Genomic DNA, 21679 nt, shown 5'->3' on the forward strand with positions numbered 1-21679 from the left:
AACCATCCACAGATCTAAAATACTGGGGGAAAAAACCCCAGAAAGTTCCAAAAGCAATATCTGAATTTGCCACATGCCACAGGCAACTATTTACATAGCATTTACACTGTATTAGGTACTGTACGTAATCAGAGATGATTTAAAATATACAGGAGGGACTTCCTGGTGGTGCAGTGGTTAAGAGTCCGCCTGCCATTGCAGGGTACACAGGTTCGCACCCTGGTCCGGGAAGATCCCACATGCCGCGGAGCAGCTAAGCCCGAGAGCCACAACTACTGAGCCTGCGCTCTAAAGCCCGTGAGCCACAACTACTGACCCTGCGTGCCACAGCTACTGAAGCCCACACACCTAGAGCCCATGCTCTGCAACAAGAGAAGCCACCACAATGAGAAGCCCACGCACCACAACGAAGAGTAGCCCCCGCTCACCGCAACTAGAGAAAGCCCGCACGCAGCAACGAAGACCCAATGCAGCCAAAAATAAATAATAAATAAATAAATAAATAAATTTATATATAAAAAAATAAAATATACAGGAGGATGTAGGTAGGTAATATGCAAATTCAATGCCACTTTTTATAAGGGATTTGAGCATCCCTAGATTTTGGTATCCTTGAGGGGTGAGGGGTTGGGGGTGAGTCGGGGAGGAGTCGGGGTGTGCCTTGGAACCAATCCCTTGTAGATACCGAGGGACGACTGTAGTTACAATTTGTCATACATAAAATCTCCTACTGCTCATTCAGTTTAGCTCAAATTTAAAGCACTTAGTCCTGGGAGTTCCCTGGCAGTCCAGTGGTTATGACTCCGCGCTTTCACTGCCGAGGGGCTGGGTTCAATCCCTGGTCTGACAACTAAGATCCCACAAGCCACGCAGGGGGAGAAAAAAGCACTTAGTCACTTCCCACTGTTTTGTTGGCCTCTGTACTACTAGTTTCTAACTCTTGAGATTGTGATCCCATCAAACACTCCTCATCCAGCTTGGTCTCCTGGAACAATGGTTTCATTGCCTTTCTTTGATGTACATATGTGGCATAGATTCTACAGCTTCTGTTATATGCATGTATAATCTCCTCTATCTTTTGCCTCTTCTTTTTTCACACTATTCTTTGTCTCCTGTCCTCCATTCTAGATCTACCAGTATTCATGTCTTTTTCTCATCTTTTTATGTTCTTTTGTTTTGGTTCTTTTGGTTATTTTACTTGAGGAGTATATCATGTTTAAGTATTATTAATCCTTCTTTGTAATATCCCATTCATAGCTTGATTATACATACCTATGTATTTTATTTTATTTTTTATTTTTTAAAATTTATTTATTTTATTTATTTATTTTTGGCTGTGTTGGGTCTTCATTGCTGCGCGTGGGCTTTCTCTAGTTGTGGCAAGCAGGGGCTACTCTTCCTTGCGGTGCGTGTGCTTCTCACTGCGGTGGCTTCTCTTGTTGCAGAGCATGGGCTCTAGGCATGCGGGCTTCAGTAGTTGTGGCTCGCAGGCTCTACAGCGCAGGCTCAGTAGTTGTGGCACACAGGCTTAGCTGCTCTGCAGCATGTGGGATCTTCCCGGACCAGGGATCGAACCCATGTCCCTTGCAATGGCATGTGGATCCTTAACCACTGAGCCACCAGGGAAGTCCCCATACCTATGTATTTTAAAAACAAATTCTATTCATTCACTCAACAAAAATATACTGAGTGCCAACTATGTGTCTAGTACTAAAGCTATAGTAGAGTTGGCCTCATTCACAGAATTTAGTCTATAGGTTAGAATAGGCAATGTGGATATATATTCTTTCCACCAGATTATGAAGAATAAGAAACAGTATTGATCCGAAGCAACAGATAGAAAAGACCTTTTACAGGGCACAGAAAAATAAGTACTTTGAATAGCATAATAAATCCAAAGAATGTAAAAAGAAGAGAATGAACCCTCTTCTACTTTACAAGTTGTATCAGCAATTTAGAATTAGAAGAAAACATTTCCAAACCTCACATCCACTGTATTATTTGACTCATGGTCAAATACTTCAAAAGCTTCTTTGATTTTTTTGTGAAATTCTGCTACTGCGATCTCTGCAAGAGAAAAAGTAAATAAAAATTATTTTATTTTAACTTTAAATTCAAAACAAAAATTTCAATAACTAGAAATTCTAGGAAGGAAGAACATGGCAGAACTCCTTCCTAATATTTTTTATTGGGCTGGGGGAGAGGCTATGTAGGAGAATGTCTTTACGCTTAAGAGAGGCATGCCGAACTCTTTAAGAGTGAAATGTTAATGATGTTTGCAATTTACTTTTCTGCCCCCTTCCCAATATTCTTAATGTATCATTTGGCACGTTTAACTTCCTCTAGAGATCTCAAAGAATGGAGCCTTTTTTTAAACTTTTTTACTGAGGCATAATACACAAACAAGAAAGTACCAAAGGTGCACTGATCTCAAGTACACAGCTTACTGAGTTTTTATATATGTATATAGTCGTAGAGCTGAACTACCACCCAGATCAAGATATAGAACATTTCCAGCACCAGCCTATCTTCCATCTCAGTTTGGGTAGATCCTAGCCTGAGAAGCAGAATGAATCCAACGCCACAGATATTGTGTTTCTCTAGTGTGTCCACCTGTCTTGGTTTACTCTATGCTTGAGGAGGATGGAAATTGGGGAGTGGGAGGCATACAAAAGCAAAATGTTACACTCGCTCAAAAAACTTTCAGACTAGTTTTGAGACTAAAACTTACTTGGATGAAACAATTAAAACGTCATTTATTCAGTAAATATTGATTGAGTACCTACTATGTACTACACACTATTCTAAGTGCTACGGTTAGAGCAAGGAACAAAATAGACAAAAATTCCTGCCTCCATGGAGCTATTTTGTGCGTGGTGGGGGAGATACATAAGCTTATACACACTTGGTAAAATACACAGTAAGTCAAATGGTGCTAGAAAAAATAAAGCAGGGAAGGGACATGGGCGCTGGCAATGTGGGTAGGGGAGAATGGGATGGGATGGTGGTTTGGGAAGGCCTACCTAAGTGATAAGGTGACATCTGCACAGACCAGAAGGAGGAGAAAGAGCCAGCCTTGTAAATATCTGCAGGAAGAGTTTTTAGCCAGAGAGAACAAGAAAGGCAGAATGGTAGGAAATAAGGTCAGAAAGGTATGAGTTTGGGGGTGGGGACAGATTCTATAAGGGCTCTGCAGGCTACTTTAAGGATGGTGTCTTGTACTTTGAAAGAGGTGAGAAACCACTGGAGAGTTCTAAGCAGCGAAGTGACATGGTCTGGCTTCTATTCACTTTGGCTATTATGTTAAGAATACCCTGGAAAGGAACAAGGATAGAAGAAAAGAGACCAGTTAGGAGGATATTGCTATATTCTAGATGAGAGAATATTGTACTTACTATTTGAAAAACAAATAGTTTTTCTAGAAAAAGTGGAAAGGGAGAGATTAAGTATGAGTTTAGATAATTATTTTAATTATAAATATATTCCCTTTACCCTAACATAACCACTAACAACATTTTGCTGTATTTTCCTTTCTTCGTACACAACCTTTTATAACTACCATTCATTCTCCTAACTACTTCACTGATATGTTTTATTTTTCCAGGTTGCAACATAACCTTCAATTCTGAACAGTACCAGAGGAACGTAATAATTTATTGATAGTGTTAATTTTTCTTTATTATAATAAATAACATGGCAGCAAACTTCTACTAGTTTAATAAGCAAATAAATGTTATCTCATTATTTAAATTTACAGCTCTTTGCTTACAAGTAAGTCTAAATAATGATCCTTTATGCTTGTTTACCACCTCTATTTTCTATGTTATGAATTGTCTGTTCATGTTCTCTGCTCATCCCTACTGCAATCTTCTGTTTTTTCTTAACAATTTGTACGAGCTCTTTAAATAATAAAGACTTAACCCTATGTCATGATTACTGAAAACAATTTTCCAGGTCAGTTGTTTTCATTTGTTTTCCTAAAATGAAAACAGTTCCATCTCCTTTATGATCACCAAAATCACACATGATTACTGAAGAAAAAAAAAAATGAAAGTTTAGACTAAGTAAAAACCACTTCAAATCCTACCATGCAGAGTTAACTACTCTTAATGTTGTCCTCTAATCTAATTTTTCACTCAACAATAAACTGTGAGCATCTTTTTATTCTCAAAAAAAATTTATTACATTATCATTTTTAGTGTCTGATATTCCATTATAGAACTTTATCATAATTTATTAAACCAACTCCCTAATTGTAGACATTGAGGTAGTTCCCAATTTTTTTGTTTTTACAATAATTCTTGAGTGAACCATTCTTCCCAATTCGTCTTTGTGCATTTGTCTTATTATCTCGCTGAAATACAATAAGTTGAATTTGTGTTAGATATTGGGAAGGCTCTTATTAGTCTTCATAGTACCTTGGGAAAATCTCACTGGTTATAATACTGCCATTGCACAAAGCTGATGTTTGCTTTTTAAATTTAAGATTATTTTTTAAAGTACATTATCTTTTATTTTTATTTTAGTCACATCGGTTAAGATTTCTTCTCATCCTTTAAAGTTTAGAAACATATCCTTTGAACGGACCACCAAAAGAGGGAGAAAATCATCCTTTTTCTATAGGTTTGGTGAATACTCAATTCTATTTTTTTCTACAATTTAAAAAAAAACTTACTCTTAAATCCATCTGAAAGTTATTTTGTCATGATTCAAAGTGAAAGATTAATTTCTAATCTTATTTTAGTAATTTCTAATTTACTAAGCACTTGAGTTCTTTCCTCCTACTTTATAATGTGTTATAATCCTTTATGTGATGGAGACTAGTTCTATTGATTGTCTATTCTATCAATTCCATTCTGAATTGCATTTCTAGTTTACACCATTACCATCCTATTTTACTTATTACCACTGTTATTGGTCTTCTTTTTAGGAATGTTCTTTAATATTCTCACCCGTGTATTCTTCTGAATGAAATTTAGAAATCCAAATAAAATTTAGAAATTCCAAATAAAACACCATTGGGATTTTTATTGCTATTACAATGAAGCTATATGCTGAGAAAGAATTAACATTTTAAAATAGTTTTCAGACTTCCCTGGTGGTGCAGTGGTTAAGAATCCGCCGGCCAATGCAGGGGACACGGGTTCGAACCCTGGTCCGGGAAGATCCCACATGCCATGGAGCAACTAAGCCCGTGAGCCACAACTACTGAGCCTGTGCTCTGGAGCCCGCGTGCCACAACTACTGAGCCCGCGTGCCACAACTGCTGAAGCCTGAGCGCCTGGAGCCCGTGCTCCACAGCAGGAGAGGCCACCGTGGTGGGAGGCCCGTGCACCACAGCAAAGAGTAGCCCCCGCTCGCCACAACTAGAGAAAGCCCGTGCGCAGCAACAAAGACCCAACGCATCCAAAAATTAAAACAAATAAAAATTTAAAAAGTCTTTGAGATATTCTAAAGAAACTTGTTAACTTTAATGCAGCATTTTCCAAATTTACTGGATCATGGAATCTCCTTTTTCCAGTTGTCATCTGTCAGGAATAAATAATGCTTTAATTGACATTTGGAACTTCCCTAACTCAGGAATCCTCACCCACTGGACACAGGTATGATGTGAATGGATTACAGGGGCATCTGAAAATACTGATCCTCTCATTTCTCAGTGTGGCCAGGTCAAGGTTGGGCAGCAAAACGCAACTATTCCAGGGCTTCCTAGCAGGAGGCTCAAAGCAGTACAGGATCTGTTGGCAAGCCCCTTGGTCACACAGGTGGCAAGCACAACAAATGCTATCAGGTACCCTCTGCTCCACACTTGCCATGAAGGTGATCTACCACATGGGCTCCTATTTCAGAAGCCAGAAATCAAATGCACCACTGCTCACCATGGACAAGGAACCCATGGAGCCACTGGAATAGTTCGTGTTCCACATGCCCATGGAACATAATATGCAATCCAGTGTTGGGACTGAGGAGGCTTGTGGCTCTAAGAAACAGCCCCCAATCCTTATCTTCACATATATTGGCTAATTCTATCCCTGTGCAGCTGATGTGCCCTTTTAGTATCAGCCAAGCCTGCTTCATGGCTCTAACAACACATACATGTTATATAAATTAAATCTTCACCATTATTTTTAAATAACTGATATGAGAAAGTTCAACTGGATTGAAATACCATTTGCATTATATCACAAAATTTTCTAAGTTATATTTATTAATTAAAGGAGGAGTTTTTGACAGAAACAAACTCACAGATATAGAGAACAAACTAGTAACCAGTGGTTATCAGTGGGGAGAGGGAAAGGGTGAGGGGTAGAGATAGGGCTATGGGATTGAGAGACACAAACTACTATGTATAAAATAAATAAGCAACAAGGATATATTATACAGCACAGGGAAATATGCCATTATTTTGTAATAACTTTAAATGGAGTATAATCTATAAACACTGAATCACTATGTTGTACACCTGAAACTAATGTAATATTTTAAATCAACTACACTTCAATCTAAAAAGGATACATTTTTGAGATTATAAATATAATTTCAACTGTTTTAAATTTTTTAGTGGTTGAGAAAAATACTTTTACATTTTTACATAAAGTTTCCCATTGGTAATAAACTATCAAAAATTGAGGAGCTTATATTTAAAAATCTGATCAGGAATTGAAAAAAGTCATCCCTCGAATCCACGGGGAGATTGGTTCCAGGACCCACGGATACCAAAATCCGAGGACACTCAAGTTCCTTATATAAAATGGCGTAGTATTTGCATATAACCTACACACATCCTCCCATATATGCTAAATCACCTCTAGATTACTTATAATATCTAATACAATGTAAATGCTATATAAATAGTTGCTGGGCACACTGCAAATTCAAGTTGGAATCTGAAATTGAAAGCTTCGTATTGTAAACAACTCTATACCCATCACCTGTATCAAACTATGACTAATATTTTGCCGTTTTTTGCTTCTTCCCTATGTCTCTGTCTCTAAGTAAATTGCAGACATTACAATTATTCATCCCTAAACACTTCAACACGCATCTCCTAAAAATAAGGACATCCTCCTACGTAACCCCAATTATGACATCCTTAAAAATTAACAAAAATTCACTAAGATCATCTAATATCTATTCAATATATAAATTTCTAAATTGTACCGAAATGTCTTTTTTATAGTTGTTTTTTTCAACTTACACTCCAATTAAAGTTTATGTACTACATTTGGTTTTAACATTTTTTGGTCTCTTTTAAACTACAACAGTCCTTCATCCTTCCCTAGTCTCCTATCCCCCTGTGAAATTAGCTTGTGGAAGAGACCAGGCTATGCAATGTCTTATAAAATGTCCTACATTCTGGACTTGTCTGATAGCAGTTCTTGTTTCACCTTCATGTTAAAAAACTACTTCTCCATTAAGTTTCATTCCTTCAGGACATATCACCTGCTACGCCTTGTCATTGCTGTCTTTTACGGATTCTCTGATCACTTTCCTCCAAATTTATCACCCCAACTAATTCAGTTTCCAACAACCCATCCTCACAGTTCTATTTGATCATCAACACCTTTTGATTCCACTTATTAAAGTCTTTTAAAATCTGTCTCCCTCCTTCCATTTCCACTGCCATTGCTTAAGTTTAGACCTTCATCACTTCTGAACTGGATTAATACAGTCACTTCCTGTCTTTTTGCCTTCAGTCTCCTTTCCCTCCATTCCCATTCCATCCTTGAAACCACAGTCCACATTTTGCTAGGATGATCTTTCTAAAACAAAACTTTGCTCATATGACTTCCTGGTTTAAAATCTTTCAATGGTTCCCAAGTTCTTTTAAAAAAAAAAACATTCAGTCTCCTTAATCAGGTACACAAATCCCTTTACAACCTTGCCCCCTTTTTATCTCAAAAATGTCATTTCTCAGCACATTCCCATACAGATTCTCCACTTTGAAAATCTTTGTAGTTTTTCAATTAATATGCTTTTTCATTGTCATTGTGATTGATAGTCCTTCTGTATGGAACAGTCCTCTCCTTTTTCCGGGCTAATTCTACTCATCATTCAAGGCAGTTTAAGAGTAACACACACCTTTCTGAAGGCTACCCTCATCCTCTTTTTCAATTAGGTACCCTCCTATGTAATCATGTAGCATCCATGGATATCTCTATTATAATATTATATCAAATTATGTTGTAATCAGTGGTTTACTTATTTGTCTCCCCTTCCATACTTGTAAACACCTTGAGAACAACTTTGACACTGCCTGGAACATACTAAAATCTCAATAAATGCTTACTAAATAGTTAATAATTGCATGTGAGATAATCCATATCCCATTTGGTGATGACAATTCACAATTTCCCTTTTTGGTGTTTTGTTGGGTATTAACAGAATTATATTTATTTCCTTCATATAATGAAACTAGGTAACGTTTAATTTTTTTCTATGTTATAGAACAATTTGTATAACAAGAGAATTATCTGTTGGGTAAGAAATTGGCAAGGAAAGAATTAAGGTAGTATAACAAAATGACAGACAGTAAAATGCAGTGGTTGACAAATTCAGCAATATATTAAAAGGATAACACATCATGACCAAGTGGGATTTATTCCAGGGACACAAGATTGGTTCAACATACAAAAATCAATCAAAGTTACATACCACTTTAATAGAATGAAGGCAGAAAAGCCACATGATTAGGACAATTGATATAGAAAAAGCATTTGAAAAAATTCAACACCCTTTCATGATAATAATATTCAGAAAACTAGGAACAGAAGGAAACTTCCTCAACATGATAAAGGCCTTATATGAAAAACCCACAGCTAACATCATTTTCAATGCTGAAAGACAAAGCTTTTCCTGTAAGATCAGGAATAAGACAAAGATGCTCTCTTTTGCCTCTTCTATTCAACATAGTATTGGATGTTCTAGCCAGATGATCTGGGCAAGAAAAAGAAATAAAAGGCATCCAAGTTGGAAAGGAAGAAGTAAAATCATCTCTGTTCACAGATGATATAATCTCATATGTAGAAAACCCTGACTCTGCCAAAAAAACCAAAAAACAAAAAAACAAACAAAACCTGATAGAGCTAATAAACACATTCAGCAAAGTTGCAGGATATAAAATCAACACACAAAAATCAGTCACATTTCAATACAATAAAAATTTCAATACAATAAAAACAAACAATCTGAAAAGGAGTTTTTAAAATTCCATTTGTAATATCACAAAAATATCAACCCCAAAAATACATAAGTTGGACATCATCAAAATTAAAACTTATGTGAATCAAAGGACACTACCAAAAGAGTGAAAAGACAACCCACAGAATGAGAGAAAACATTTGTAAAGCATTTATCTGATAAGGAATTAATATCCAGAATATACAAAGAACTCCTATAACTAAACAACAACAGAAAAACCAACCCAGTTAAAAAATATGAAAACTTTGAATAGCCATTTCTCAAAAGAAGTTATACAAATGGCTTATTAGTACCTGAAAAAATGCTCAACATCACTAGTCATCAAATGCAAATCAAAACCACAATGAGATAATACTTCATGCTCATTAGGATGTCTATTATAAAAACAGAAAATAACAAGTCTTGGTGAGGATGTGGAAAAACTGGAACTATTGTGCATTGCTGATGGAAATATAAAATGGTACAGCTAGGGACTTCCCTGGTGGCTCAGTGGTTAAGAATCCGCCTGCCAATGCAGGAGACACGGGTTCGATCCCTGGTCCGGGAAGATCCCACGTGCCGTGGAGCAACTAAGCCCGTGCGCCACAACTACTGAGCCTATGCTCTAGAGCCCACAAGCCACAACTACTGAAGCCCGCATGCTGCAACTACTGAAGCCCGCACGCCTAGAGTCTGTGCTCTGCAACAAGAGAAGCCACCACAGTGAGAAGCCCACGCACCGCAATGAAGAGTAGCCCCCACTCTCCACAACTAGAGAAAGCCCGCGTGCAGCCAAAAAAAAAAAAAAAATGGTACAGCTGCTGTTGTGGAAGACAGTACAGTAGTTCCTCAAAAAATTAAAATCTAATTACCATACAACCCAGCAATTCCACTTCTGGGTATACATCCAAAAGAATTGAAAGCAGTGTCTCAGCAGGTATTTGTACACCAATGTTCATAGCAGCATTATCCACAGTAGCCCAAAGGTGTAAACAACCCAAATAGCCATTGACAGATAGATGCATAAATGAAATGTGGCATATATATACAAGTGGAATATCACTCAGTCTTGAAATGAAACTATGACACGTACTACAACATGGATGAACTTTGAAGATGTTATGCTAAGTGATATAAGCCAGATATAAAAGAACAAATACTGTATGATTCCAATTATATGAGGAACCCAGAATAGTCAAACTCATAAAAACAGAAAGTAGAATGGTGGTTGCAAGGAGCTGGGAGGAATTTGCCAGGAGCTGGGAGGAATGGGGAGTTATTGTCAAATGGGTACAAAGTTTTTGCTTGGAATGAGGAAAAGTTTGGGAAATGGATAGTGGTGATAGTTGCACAGCACTGTGAATGTACTTAATGTCACTGAATTGTGCATTTTTAAATGGTTAGAATGGTTTTTTAAAAATCCTAAAAATCAAAGTTAGAAAGAAAAAAGAACCCACCATTCTAATGAAATTGTTCTAAAATTGATCGTGGTAATGGGTGCACATATCTGTGAATATATTAAAAACAAATGAATTGTACACTTCGAAAGCATGAACTGCATGGTATGTGAATTACATCTTAATAAAGCTGCTATTAAAAAAGATGGAAGGGATATTATAATTCTTACACTCACAGGGAAGATAATTATGTAAGTAAACATTTCTCTTATTCTAATAAATAATGTGTGTATTTTTTTAAGTTACTAAAATTAAATATTAAAAAATATATATATGCCAATTAATGCAATTTTTAACAATTTTGTGAAGGCAGCCCATTTTATTTCTTCCTTCCCAATCTAAACTTTTATTTCCTCTTCTTGTATCGTTCCATTAGCTAGCTGTCTTAGTCTACTTGGGCTGCTGTAACAAAGTATCACAGATTTGGTATTTTATAAATAACAGAAGCTTATTTCTCACAATTCTGGAGTTTGAAAGTCTGAAATCAGGGCGTCAGCATGGTTCGGTGAGGGTTCTCTTTCAGGTTGCAGACTTATCATTGTAGCTTCACATGGTGGAAGGTGCTAGGGAGTTCTGTGGGATCTTTTTTATAAGAGCACTAATCCCACACATGAGTGACCTAATCACTTGCCAAAGGCCCCAACTACTAATACCATCACCTTTGGGAGTTAGGATTTCAACATATGAATCTGGTGGGGGACACAAAAATTCAGACCATAGCACTAGCACTTACAGTATCTTGTTGAAAAGGTGTGGTGAGATGGGACATCCTTGCCTTGTTCCTGTTCTTAGTGGGAAAGCTTCAAGTTTCTCACCATTAAGTCTGATGTTAGCTGTAGATTTTTGTAGATGTTCTTTATCAAGTGGAGGAAGTTCCCCTCTATTCCTAGCTTACTGAGAGTTTTTAACATGAATGGGTGTAGGATTTTGTCAAATGTTTTTTCTGCATCTATTGATATGAATGTGTGATTGTTCTTTTTTGGTCTGTTGATGTGATGAATTACATTAACTGACTTTTGAATGTTGAAGCAGCCTTGCATACCTGGGATAAATCCCACTTGGTTGTGATGTATAATTCTTTTTATATATTGTTGGTAGCTGACAATGCTACCTGAAAGAGTAAACCCAGAGCTCAAGAAGAAAATAGCACCTATGGTATTTCAAAACAAGTAAGAAAAACAGATCTTAAATACAGTAGACACCACAGTAAATAATACACTTCATTCTAATTCAAATGTCTTGTTGGTTATAAAATTAAAGGGCATACATATTTTAGAGAATAAAGTGGGTTTAACAATTCTAATACTCCTTCTGAATACTATTATCCAAGGTTCCAGGTAGTTAAGCCAACCGACAACCTAAAACGAAAGCATCACTTTCCCTTTCTTGCCCTTTTCTGACTAGTGATCTTTTTTTTAAGTATCCCTGACTTCTTTTATTTATTTAGATTTTTCATCTTGAAAATAAAAAAAGCCAGACTGTGTATATTATTGCCAAAATATAAGATCTGGCCTCATCATATAGGGCTAAAATACCATGGTAACAAGTCAGAAAGCTATTAAACTATTTTCATGTTAACAGCCTAATGGAAGCTTTAAAAAGTTTTACTGTTGTCAGAAAAAATATATTTAAACTATTCAAATTAAATGAAAGTACAACAATGTGTCTTTGCAACAATGGATGTGAATGTTTGCCAAAAATATTTGGCAACTTACATTGTTCAAATCAATATTTCAAAACAACAATGGAAATAATGTCTCTGATTTTAAAATATTTTATGGAAAAATAACTTTTATCAGGAAAAAAATCTTTAGGATTATTAGAATATAACAAATAAGGTACTTAAGGAAATGATTATGTTTTAAGAAATAGATTTTTTTTACCTGTAAGTTTATTAAAATTAAATGTAACGTGATCAAGTGTGTTATCACGAATTTTTAAAAATATCTTGGTAATCAAAGTACTTCTCTCTATAAATTTGTGTGTATGTAACATTATTGTAAGTTGGTACTAATTTAACTTAAGTTGGCCCATTATGTGCTCATTAGTTATTAACACACCAGATTAAGATTTTAGGCAAATTTTTGAGAAACTTCCATGAAGTGTTTGGCTGATGACATATTTAGGTCATTAGAGAAAAAAAAATCAATTAAAAACCTCAGAATGTAGAATGGAAAGAAAATTTAGAAGTCATGTAGCCCTTTCAACTAATGGGAAAATACGCTCTGAAATGTGTTTATGTGGTCATGGATCAGGGTTTGGTTTATTGTTCTGTACTGTCGACTAATCACTTATTTTTGTTTTTGTTTTTAAGAAGCATTGCATTGACCAAGGCTACCATTAATGGAAAATGTGTTTACATAGGTCTTAAAAAAGAAACAAAAAAAGATCCATACACAGTTCTCCTTCATAAGGCACAAAGTCTCATTTAAACTTAACTCTTTATTAGTCATATCAATAGAAAAGTAAAGTCATAATTCATAAATGTGCTCTGGAAATAACAAATCTCTTGCTATAGAATATGTTTAAACTATAACTTTAACATATGTCAAAAAATGCTTGGGAATTCCCTGGCGGTCCAGTGGTTAGCACTTGGTGCTTTCACTGTCGTGGCCCGGGTTTGATCCCTGATTGAGAACTAAGATCCCCTGTGTGGCACAGCCAGGAAAAAAAAAAAAAAAAAAAGCTTGGTTGATAATCCAAGTAATTCTGTCTATTTAATTCATGGTTACATCTAATTCAATATCATAAACGTTATCTCAAAAATTAAATAAAGCTAAAATATAATATGTAACTTTTCAGTAAGGTATATGCAATTTTGTGAAGCTTGGGGAAAATATTAGCAAGAATATATTTAATTTCACAGAAATGTCATGTTCAGCAGGTGTTCTAAAAAATGTTACTTTTTAAACAGTGCCCATTTAGCAAAATATGGAATGACCATATGTGGAAATAAGCAGTTTTACAACATGGTCAGATGATGAAATAATATCAGAAATACTAGTTAGTAAGCACATTTTTATAACAGAACAACTGTAATATATGTCAGAGTATCTTATATATTTTTAAATATATTGTATACTGATGGAAGGTTTATCTATTTTGATAAAATAAGAATCTTAGCAGTATTTCTAAGAGTGTCAACAAACAGGAATACTTTTTTCAATTGTTGTGTACCCTCCATTTCCCATGAATTCTTAATACTAATTAACTGTGCTTTTAAAAATCATATCCTTGTTCTTCCCGCCATCTTTCCATGCCGCCATAATGGTGCGCATGAATGTCCTGGCTGATGCTCTCAAGAGTATCAACAATGCCGAAAAGAGAGGCAAACAACAAGTCCTTATTAGGTCATGCTCCAAAGTCATCGTCAGGTTTCTAACTGTGATGATGAAGCATGGTTACATTGGCGAATTTGAAATCATCGATGATCACAGGGCTGGGAAAATTGTTGTGAACCTCACAGGCAGGCTAAGTAAGTGTGATCAGCCCCAGGTTTGATGTGCAACTCAAAGATCCAGAAAAATGGCAGAATAACCTGCTCCCATCCCATCAGTTTGGTTTCAGTGTACTGACAACCTCAGCTGGCATCATGGACCATGAAGAAGACGAAAACACACAGGAGGGAAAATCCTTGGATTCTTTTTCTAGGGATGTAATACATACGTGCAAATAAAATGCCTCAGAGGACAAAAAAAAAAAAAAATCATATCCTTTATGTTAACTTTGGTCAATTATTTTTCTCTTCCTTAAAAAGTAATTCAAAGTAACAAGAAACAAAATTGTACTACAGTTTCAGAAAAGAAACTAAAAAGCATAAGGAAAAGTTCAAGTTTTTGCTCCTTTACTTCCTTATAACTGGATGTAACTAGAAGAGAGAGTGCAAGGTGGGGACAAACTCGACATTATTAAGGGTGGTTTTTAGTAAGACGTATTAAAGGAATTTGGATTTTGTTCTAAGGGCAATAGGTATCAAGTTAGGATTTATAAAGTAGGGAGTATCAGACTAGATTTATAATCAAGGAAGATCACTCTTGCTGCTAGGAGGAAAACCCAACTGGAAGCAAAGAAATGGTTAGAAGATTCATACAGTGATCCAGAGAAGAGATGATGAACGTATCCTCACTGTGCCCTATGCTTCCCCATAACTTTGTAATTGTTTGGCTGTCCCCCCCCCCAGACGCCGACACCCATTAGACTGTAAACTCCGTAAAGTCAGAGGCTTCATCTGTTCTCATCACGTTTATATCCCCAGGCCACAGCACAAAGCAGACACATAGTGGGTACTTAGTGCTCAATAGAAGTTGTTATATGAATGATTAAGTGATTTAAAAAAAAAGAATAACCACATAGATGCTAAACTTAACGCAAACACCCAATAAGCATTGCATTCTATAGTTCAGACAAGCTTCTAGCCTTGCTCTCCTAATCACCTATGACTACAGATATACACCACCATATTTAGCCACATTTGAGAACTTAAATACAGCAATTATATAATTCTTGAAAGAATGAAGAAGATGATGGGAAAGAAACAGTAGTTCAGATCATTTCAGATGATGTTTCCAGAATAAGTTAGTTACTAACTGGAGGCTTAGAGTGAAAAGGGTAAAGGAGAGCCCATGTTTGCTTCATTCATTAGTTTATTCATTTACTCAACAAATATTTGTTGAACATCCCTTATATACTAGGCACTGTATTCTTTAAAATATTTATAAATAATGTAGTCCATACACTCTGGACTCACTACTCCGATCCCATCTTTGCCAAAGTAGTATGTAACCTTGCACAAGTCACTTAACCTCTCTGTGCCCTAGTCCTCAATCTGTACAATGGAGCTCATGAGAGTTACCTATTCCACAGAGCCACCATGTCATTAAATGCTTTATGTAAAGTGTTGGGCACACAGTAAGCACTCAAAAACATAAGCTATTTTTATTCTGTTACATTGGGAATTTGTAACTTGGGGATTGCCTTTACTTTGTATCCTAAAATGTGAAATATGGAACATTTTAGCTTCATTTGCAGGATGGGTATGGAGAATAGGTTTGAACAAATCTTATACATGTACTATATATCAGATCCAAGGGTTTTATATACATGATTTTATTTAAAAGCTAGAGCTCTGGAATCAGAAAGAACTGGCTTGAATCCACAAGGTCATACTAGCTACAGCAAATTACCAAATTTCCCTAAGGCTCAGTTTCCTCATATATAAAGTGGGGGCGATGGTGATGATCATGATGACGATGACGACAACTACCTTGCAACACTGCTGTGAGGATTAAAGGGAACAATGTATATAGAGACTCCGGCACACAACAGTGCTTCTTAAGTGTGAGCTGCTATAATTATTTCCCACAAAAATCATCTGGATTAGGCATTAATATCCTTATCTAAAAGATGATGTTACTGAGGCTTAAAAAGTTAAATAAGTGACTTGAGGACAAATATCTAGTAAATGAGAAATTAAAGATTCAAGCCTAAGTCTGTATGGCTTCAAAGATTCTATTCTTTTAGCTACATTACTCTTCTTCTCATTGCTTTTAAAAACTTGCTTAGGTTATAAATAAATATTATCATATACAAGAGCTGGCATTTAAGATTGATATATCTGTAATTCTGCATAATAGGAAGCTTTGAATCTCTGAAATGTTTTCATGTGTAAGTTTTATAATGCTTGTAATAGTTGTAAAAAAAAGATACAACAAATTGTATAATTTTACATTAATATATGGCACAATGAAATAGGACTTAGGGGTCCTAAGTTTTTGTTTCCTACTGAAGATAACTGTTCCAACTGTGACCACTTTTATATCCTATTTTTTTTTAACATCTTTATTGGAGTATAATTGCTTTACAATGGTGTGTTAGTTTCTCCTTTATAACAAAGTGAATCAGCTATACATATACATACATCCCCATATCTCCTCCCTCTTGCGTATTCCCTCCCACCGTCGCTATCCCACCCCTCTAGATGGACACAAAGCACAGAGCTGATCTCCCTGTGCTATGCGGCTGCTTCCCACTAGCTATCTATTTTACATTTGGTAGTATACATATGTCCATGCCACACTCTCACTTCGTCCCAGCTTACCCTTCCCCCTCCCCATGTCCTCAAGTCCATTCTCTATGTCTGCGTCTTTATTCCTGTCCTGCACCTAGGTCTTTTTTTTTAGATTCCATATATATGTGTTGGCACGCGGTATTTTTTTCCTCTTTCTGACTTACTTCACTCTGTATGACAAACTCTAGGTCTATCCACCTCACTACAAATAACTCAATTTCATTTCTTTTTTATGGCTGAGTAATATTCCACTGTATATATGTGCCACATCTTCTTTATCCATTCATCTGTTGATGGACACTTAGGTTGCTTTCATGTCCTGGCTATTGTAAATAGAGTATAGCCTATTTTTAACATGATTCCATCATAGGGTCTTAAAAGTTACAGGTCACGTACATACTACAATGGGGGTTCTAGCCAGACATGAAAGATTGTAAGCAAGTTTTATCTTATTATATTTCTGCTTACCCAGCTTCAGGGAACATTTCATAACAACAAAAAGAAAGCAAGCAAACCAACAAAGAAAAACAGTAAAAACTTAACCCAAAATATTATTTATCTTTTGGCTACGCCACGCTGGCACCCTAGGCACTGAAAGCATGCAGTCCTAACCACTGGTCCACCAGGGAATTCCCAACCCAAAATTTTAAAAAACAGAATTAGGTTGGTTCTCATTCTTTAATAGAGACAACTTAGTAGGGAATAAAGCAATGAAAAGAAAATTAGAATGAATAGAAAAACTAAACTGAGGAAAATACAGCTTGAATAGAAAACATACAGAAAATGGAAGGATTACAGAAAATATACAAAGGGACTTAGTGCTTTTTATTTTAGTAAAATGCAACCATATGGGAGGGTCTCATATAATTATGATCCAAACCAAAGTCAAACTGAATCTTTTTTTTTTTTTCGCCACACCATGTGCCTTGCAGGATCTTAGTTCCCCACCCAGGGACGGAACCCAAGGCCCTGGCAGTGAAAGCACAAGGTCCTAAACACTGGACCACTAGGGATTTCCCCCTTATATAATTTTAAATTATAATATGTCATGATAAACTAAACTTCTCATGATATACTTGTCATACCTCTAGTGGAAGAATTTGTTTTCAAAAATAAAGAACTACAAATATATGAATTATTACAAAAATATTTCATAAATTTAATGCATTAATTACACACTCTCAGAGTCTGAAGACTTCATGTTGTGGACTAGCACATCTATTTGTTTAACTTTAAGCCCTCTCTCACCCAAGTGACAGTCCTATATTTCTACTACGTATCTCACCTCCTGAAACTCAACCTATCCAAAACCAAACTGATTTTCTATCAGAACTTCTATCCATCTACAGATGGAAGGCCCTATGAATTATAATTGCCTATGGGCCATTTGCTCATACCACCACTTCTTAAACAGGCTAGTGTGATTTCTCCACTACTGGCCAATTCAGTCTACTCCTTTATTATATTTATTTATTTTTTTAACAGATTATTATTTTTTAAAATTTATTTATTTATTTATTTTTGGTTGTGTTGGGTCTTCGTTTATGTGCGAGGGCTTTCTCCAGTTGCGGCAAGCAGCGGCCACTCTTCATCGCGGTGCGCGGGCCTCTCACTATCGGAGCCTCTCTTGTTGCCGAGCACAGGCTCCAGACGCGCAAGCTCAGTAGTTGTGGCTCACGGGACTAGCTGCTCCGCGGCATGTGGGATCTTCCCAGACCAGGGCTCGAACCCGTGTCCCCTGCATTGGCAGGCAGATTCTCAACCACTGCACCACCAGGGAAGCCCTACTCCTTTATTCTATTTTTTATTTTTTATAACATCTTTACTGGAGTATAATCGCTTTACAATGGTGTGTTAGTTTCTGCTTTATAACAAAGTGATTCAGCTATACATATACATATATCCCCATATCTCCTTCCTCTTGTGTCTCCTTCCCACCCTCCCTATCCCACCCCTCTAGGTGGTCACAAAGCACCGAGCTGATCTCCCTGTGCTATGTGGCTGCTTCCCATGATCTATTTTACATTTCGTAGTATATATAAGTCCATGCCACTCTCTCACTTCATCTCAGCTTACCCTTCCCCCTCCCCATGTCCTCAAGTCCATTCTCTATGTCTGTGTCTTTATTTCTGTCCTGCCCCTACATTCTTCAGAACCTTTTTTTTTTTTTTTTTAGATTCCATATATATGTGTTAGCATACAGTATTTGTTTTTCTCTTTCTGACTTACTTCACTCTGTATGACAAACTCTCAGTCCATCCACCTCACTACAAATGACTCAACTGCGTTTCCTTTTATGGCTGAGTAACATTCCATTGTATATATGTGTCACATCTTCGTTATCCATTCATCTGTCGATGGAAACTTAGGTTGCTGCCATGTCCTGGCTACAGTAAGTAGAACTGCAATGAACATTATGGTACATGACTCTTTTTGAATTATGGTTTTCTCAGGGTATATGCCCAGTAGTGGGATTGCTGGGTCGTATTGTAGTTCTATTTTCAGTTTTTTAAGGAACCTCCATACTGTTCTCCATAGTGGCTGTATCAATTTACATTACCAACAACAGTGCAAGAGGGTTCCCTTTACTCCACACCCTCTCCAGCATTTATTGTTGGTAGATTTCTTGATGATGGCCATTCTGACTGGTGTAAGGTGCCACCTCATTGTAGTTTCGGTTTGCATTCCTCTAATGATTACTGATGTTGAGCATCCTTTCATGTGTTTGTTGGCAACCTGTATATCTTCTTTGTAGAAATGTCTATTTAGGTCTTCTGCCCATTTCTGGATTGGGTTGTTTGTTTTTTGATATTGAGCTGCATGAGCTGCTTGTAAATTTTGGAGATTAATCCTTTGTCAGTTGCTTCATTTGCAAATATTTTCTCCCATTCTAAGGGTTGTCTTTTCATCTTGTTTATGGTTTCCTTTGCTGTGCAAAAGCTTGTAAGTTTCACGAGGTCCCATTTGTTTGTTTTTGTTTTTATTTCCATTTCTCTAGGAGGTGGGTCAAAAAGGATCTTGCTGTGATTTATGTCATAGAGTGTTCTGCCTATGTTTTCCTCTAAGAGTTTTATAGTGTCTGGCTTTATATTTAGGTCTTTAATACATTTGGAGTTCATTTTTGTGTATGGTGTTAGGGAGTGTTCTAATTTCATTCTTCTACATGCAGCTGTCCAGTTTTCCCAGCACCACTTATTGAAGAGGCTGTCTTTTCTCCATTGTATATTCTTGCCTCCTTTATCAAAGATAAAGTGGCCATATGTGCATGGGTTGATCTCTGGGCTTTCTATCCTGTTCCACTGATCTATATTTCTGGTTTTGTGCCAGTACCATACTGGCTTGATTACTGTAGCTTTGTAGTATAGTCTGAAGTCCAGGAGTCTGATTCCTCCAGCTCCATTTTTTTTCTCAAGACGGCTTTGGCTATTCTGGGTCTTTTGTGTTTCCATACAAATTGTGAAATTTTTTGTTCTAGTTCTGTGGAAAATGCCATTCATAGTTTGATACGGATTGCATTGAATCTGTAGATTGCTTTGAGTGGTATAGTCATTTTCACAATGTTGATTCTTCCAATCCAAGAACATGGTATATCTCTCCATCTGTTGGTATCATCTTTAATTTCTTTCATCAGTGTCTTATAGTTTTCTGAGTACAGGTCTTTTGTCTCCTTAGGTAGGTTTATTCCTAGGTATTTTATTCTTTTTGTTGCAATGGTAAGTGGGAGTGTTTCCTTAATTTCTCTTTCAGATTTTTCATCATTAGTATATAGGAATGCAAGATATTTCTGTGCATTAATTTTGCTCCTGCTACTTTACCAAATTCATTGATTAGCTCTGGTAGTTTTCTGGTAGCATCTTTAGGATCCTCTATGTATAGTATCATGTCATCTGCAAACAGTGACAGCTTTACTTCTTCTTTTCCGATTTGGATTCCGTTTATTTCTTTTTCTTCTCTGAATGCAGTGGCTAAAACTTCCAAAACTATGTTGAATAATAGTGGTGAGAGTGGGAAACCTTGTCTTGTTCCTGATCTTAGAGGAAATGGTTTCAGTTTTTCACCATTGAGAACGAAGTTGGCTGTGGGTTTGTCATATATGGCCTTTATTATGTTGAGGTAAGTTTATTCTATGCCTACTTTCTGGAGGAATTTTATCATAAATGGGTGTTGAATTTCGTTGAAACCTTTTTCTGCATCTATTGAGATGATCATATGGTTTTTCTCATTCACTTTTTAAATATGGTTTATAACACTGATTGATTTGTGTATGTTGAAGAATCCTTGCATTCCTGGGATAAACCCCACTTGATCATGGTGTATGATCCTTTTAATATGCTGTTGGATTCTGTGTGCTAGTATTTTGTTGAGGATTTTTGCATCTGTGTTCATCAGTGATATTGGCCTGTAGTTTTCTTTGTTTGTGACATCTTTCTCTGGTTTTGGCATCAGGGTGATGGTGGCCTCGTAGAATGAGTTTGGGAGTGTTCCTCCCTCTGCTGTATTTTGGAAGAGTTTGAGAAGGATAGGTGTTAGCTCTTCTCTAAATGTTTGATAGAATTTGCCTGTGAAGCCTTCTGGTCCTGGGCTATTATTTGTTGGAAGATTATTAATCACAGTCTCAGTTTCAGTGCTTGTGATTGGTCTGTTTATATTTTCTATTTCTTCCTGGTTCAGTCTCAGAAGGTTGTGCTTTTCTAAGAATGTGCCCATTTCTTCCAGGTTGTCCATTTTATTGGCATAGAGTTGCTTGTAGTAATCTCTCATGATCCTTTGTATTTCTGCAGTGTCAGTTGTTACTTCTCCTTTTTCATTTCTAATTCTGTTGATTTGAGTCTTCTCCCTTTTTTTCTTGATGAGTTTGGCTAACGGTTTATCAATTTTGTTTATCCTCTCAAAGAACCAGCTTTTAGTATTATTGATCTTTGCTATCGTTTCCTTCATTTCTTTTTCATTTATTTCTGATCTGATCTTTATGATT

General features: G+C 36.4%; 1 protein-coding gene and 1 pseudogene across 4 annotated transcripts in view; one reads left to right on the forward strand and one right to left on the reverse strand.

The window, feature by feature from the left end:
- Nucleotides 1-21679, reverse strand: part of EFCAB2 (EF-hand calcium binding domain 2) — a 126650-nt gene that overhangs the window by 55298 nt on the left and 49673 nt on the right. For 3 of the 4 annotated variants that reach the window (XM_061185388.1, XM_061185386.1, XM_061185385.1), the window contains one exon: nt 1983-2067. In XM_061185388.1, the coding sequence (XP_061041371.1) occupies nt 1983-2067 (85 nt within the window). The remainder of the gene's footprint in view (nt 1-1982; nt 2068-21679) is intronic. The other variant, XM_061185389.1, reaches the window with a different exon arrangement.
- LOC133087774 (small ribosomal subunit protein uS8-like) lies at nt 13884-14343 on the forward strand (annotated as a pseudogene).

This window comes from Eubalaena glacialis, chromosome 3, assembly GCF_028564815.1.
Source record: "Eubalaena glacialis isolate mEubGla1 chromosome 3, mEubGla1.1.hap2.+ XY, whole genome shotgun sequence".
Taxonomy (NCBI): Eukaryota; Metazoa; Chordata; class Mammalia; order Artiodactyla; family Balaenidae; genus Eubalaena; species Eubalaena glacialis.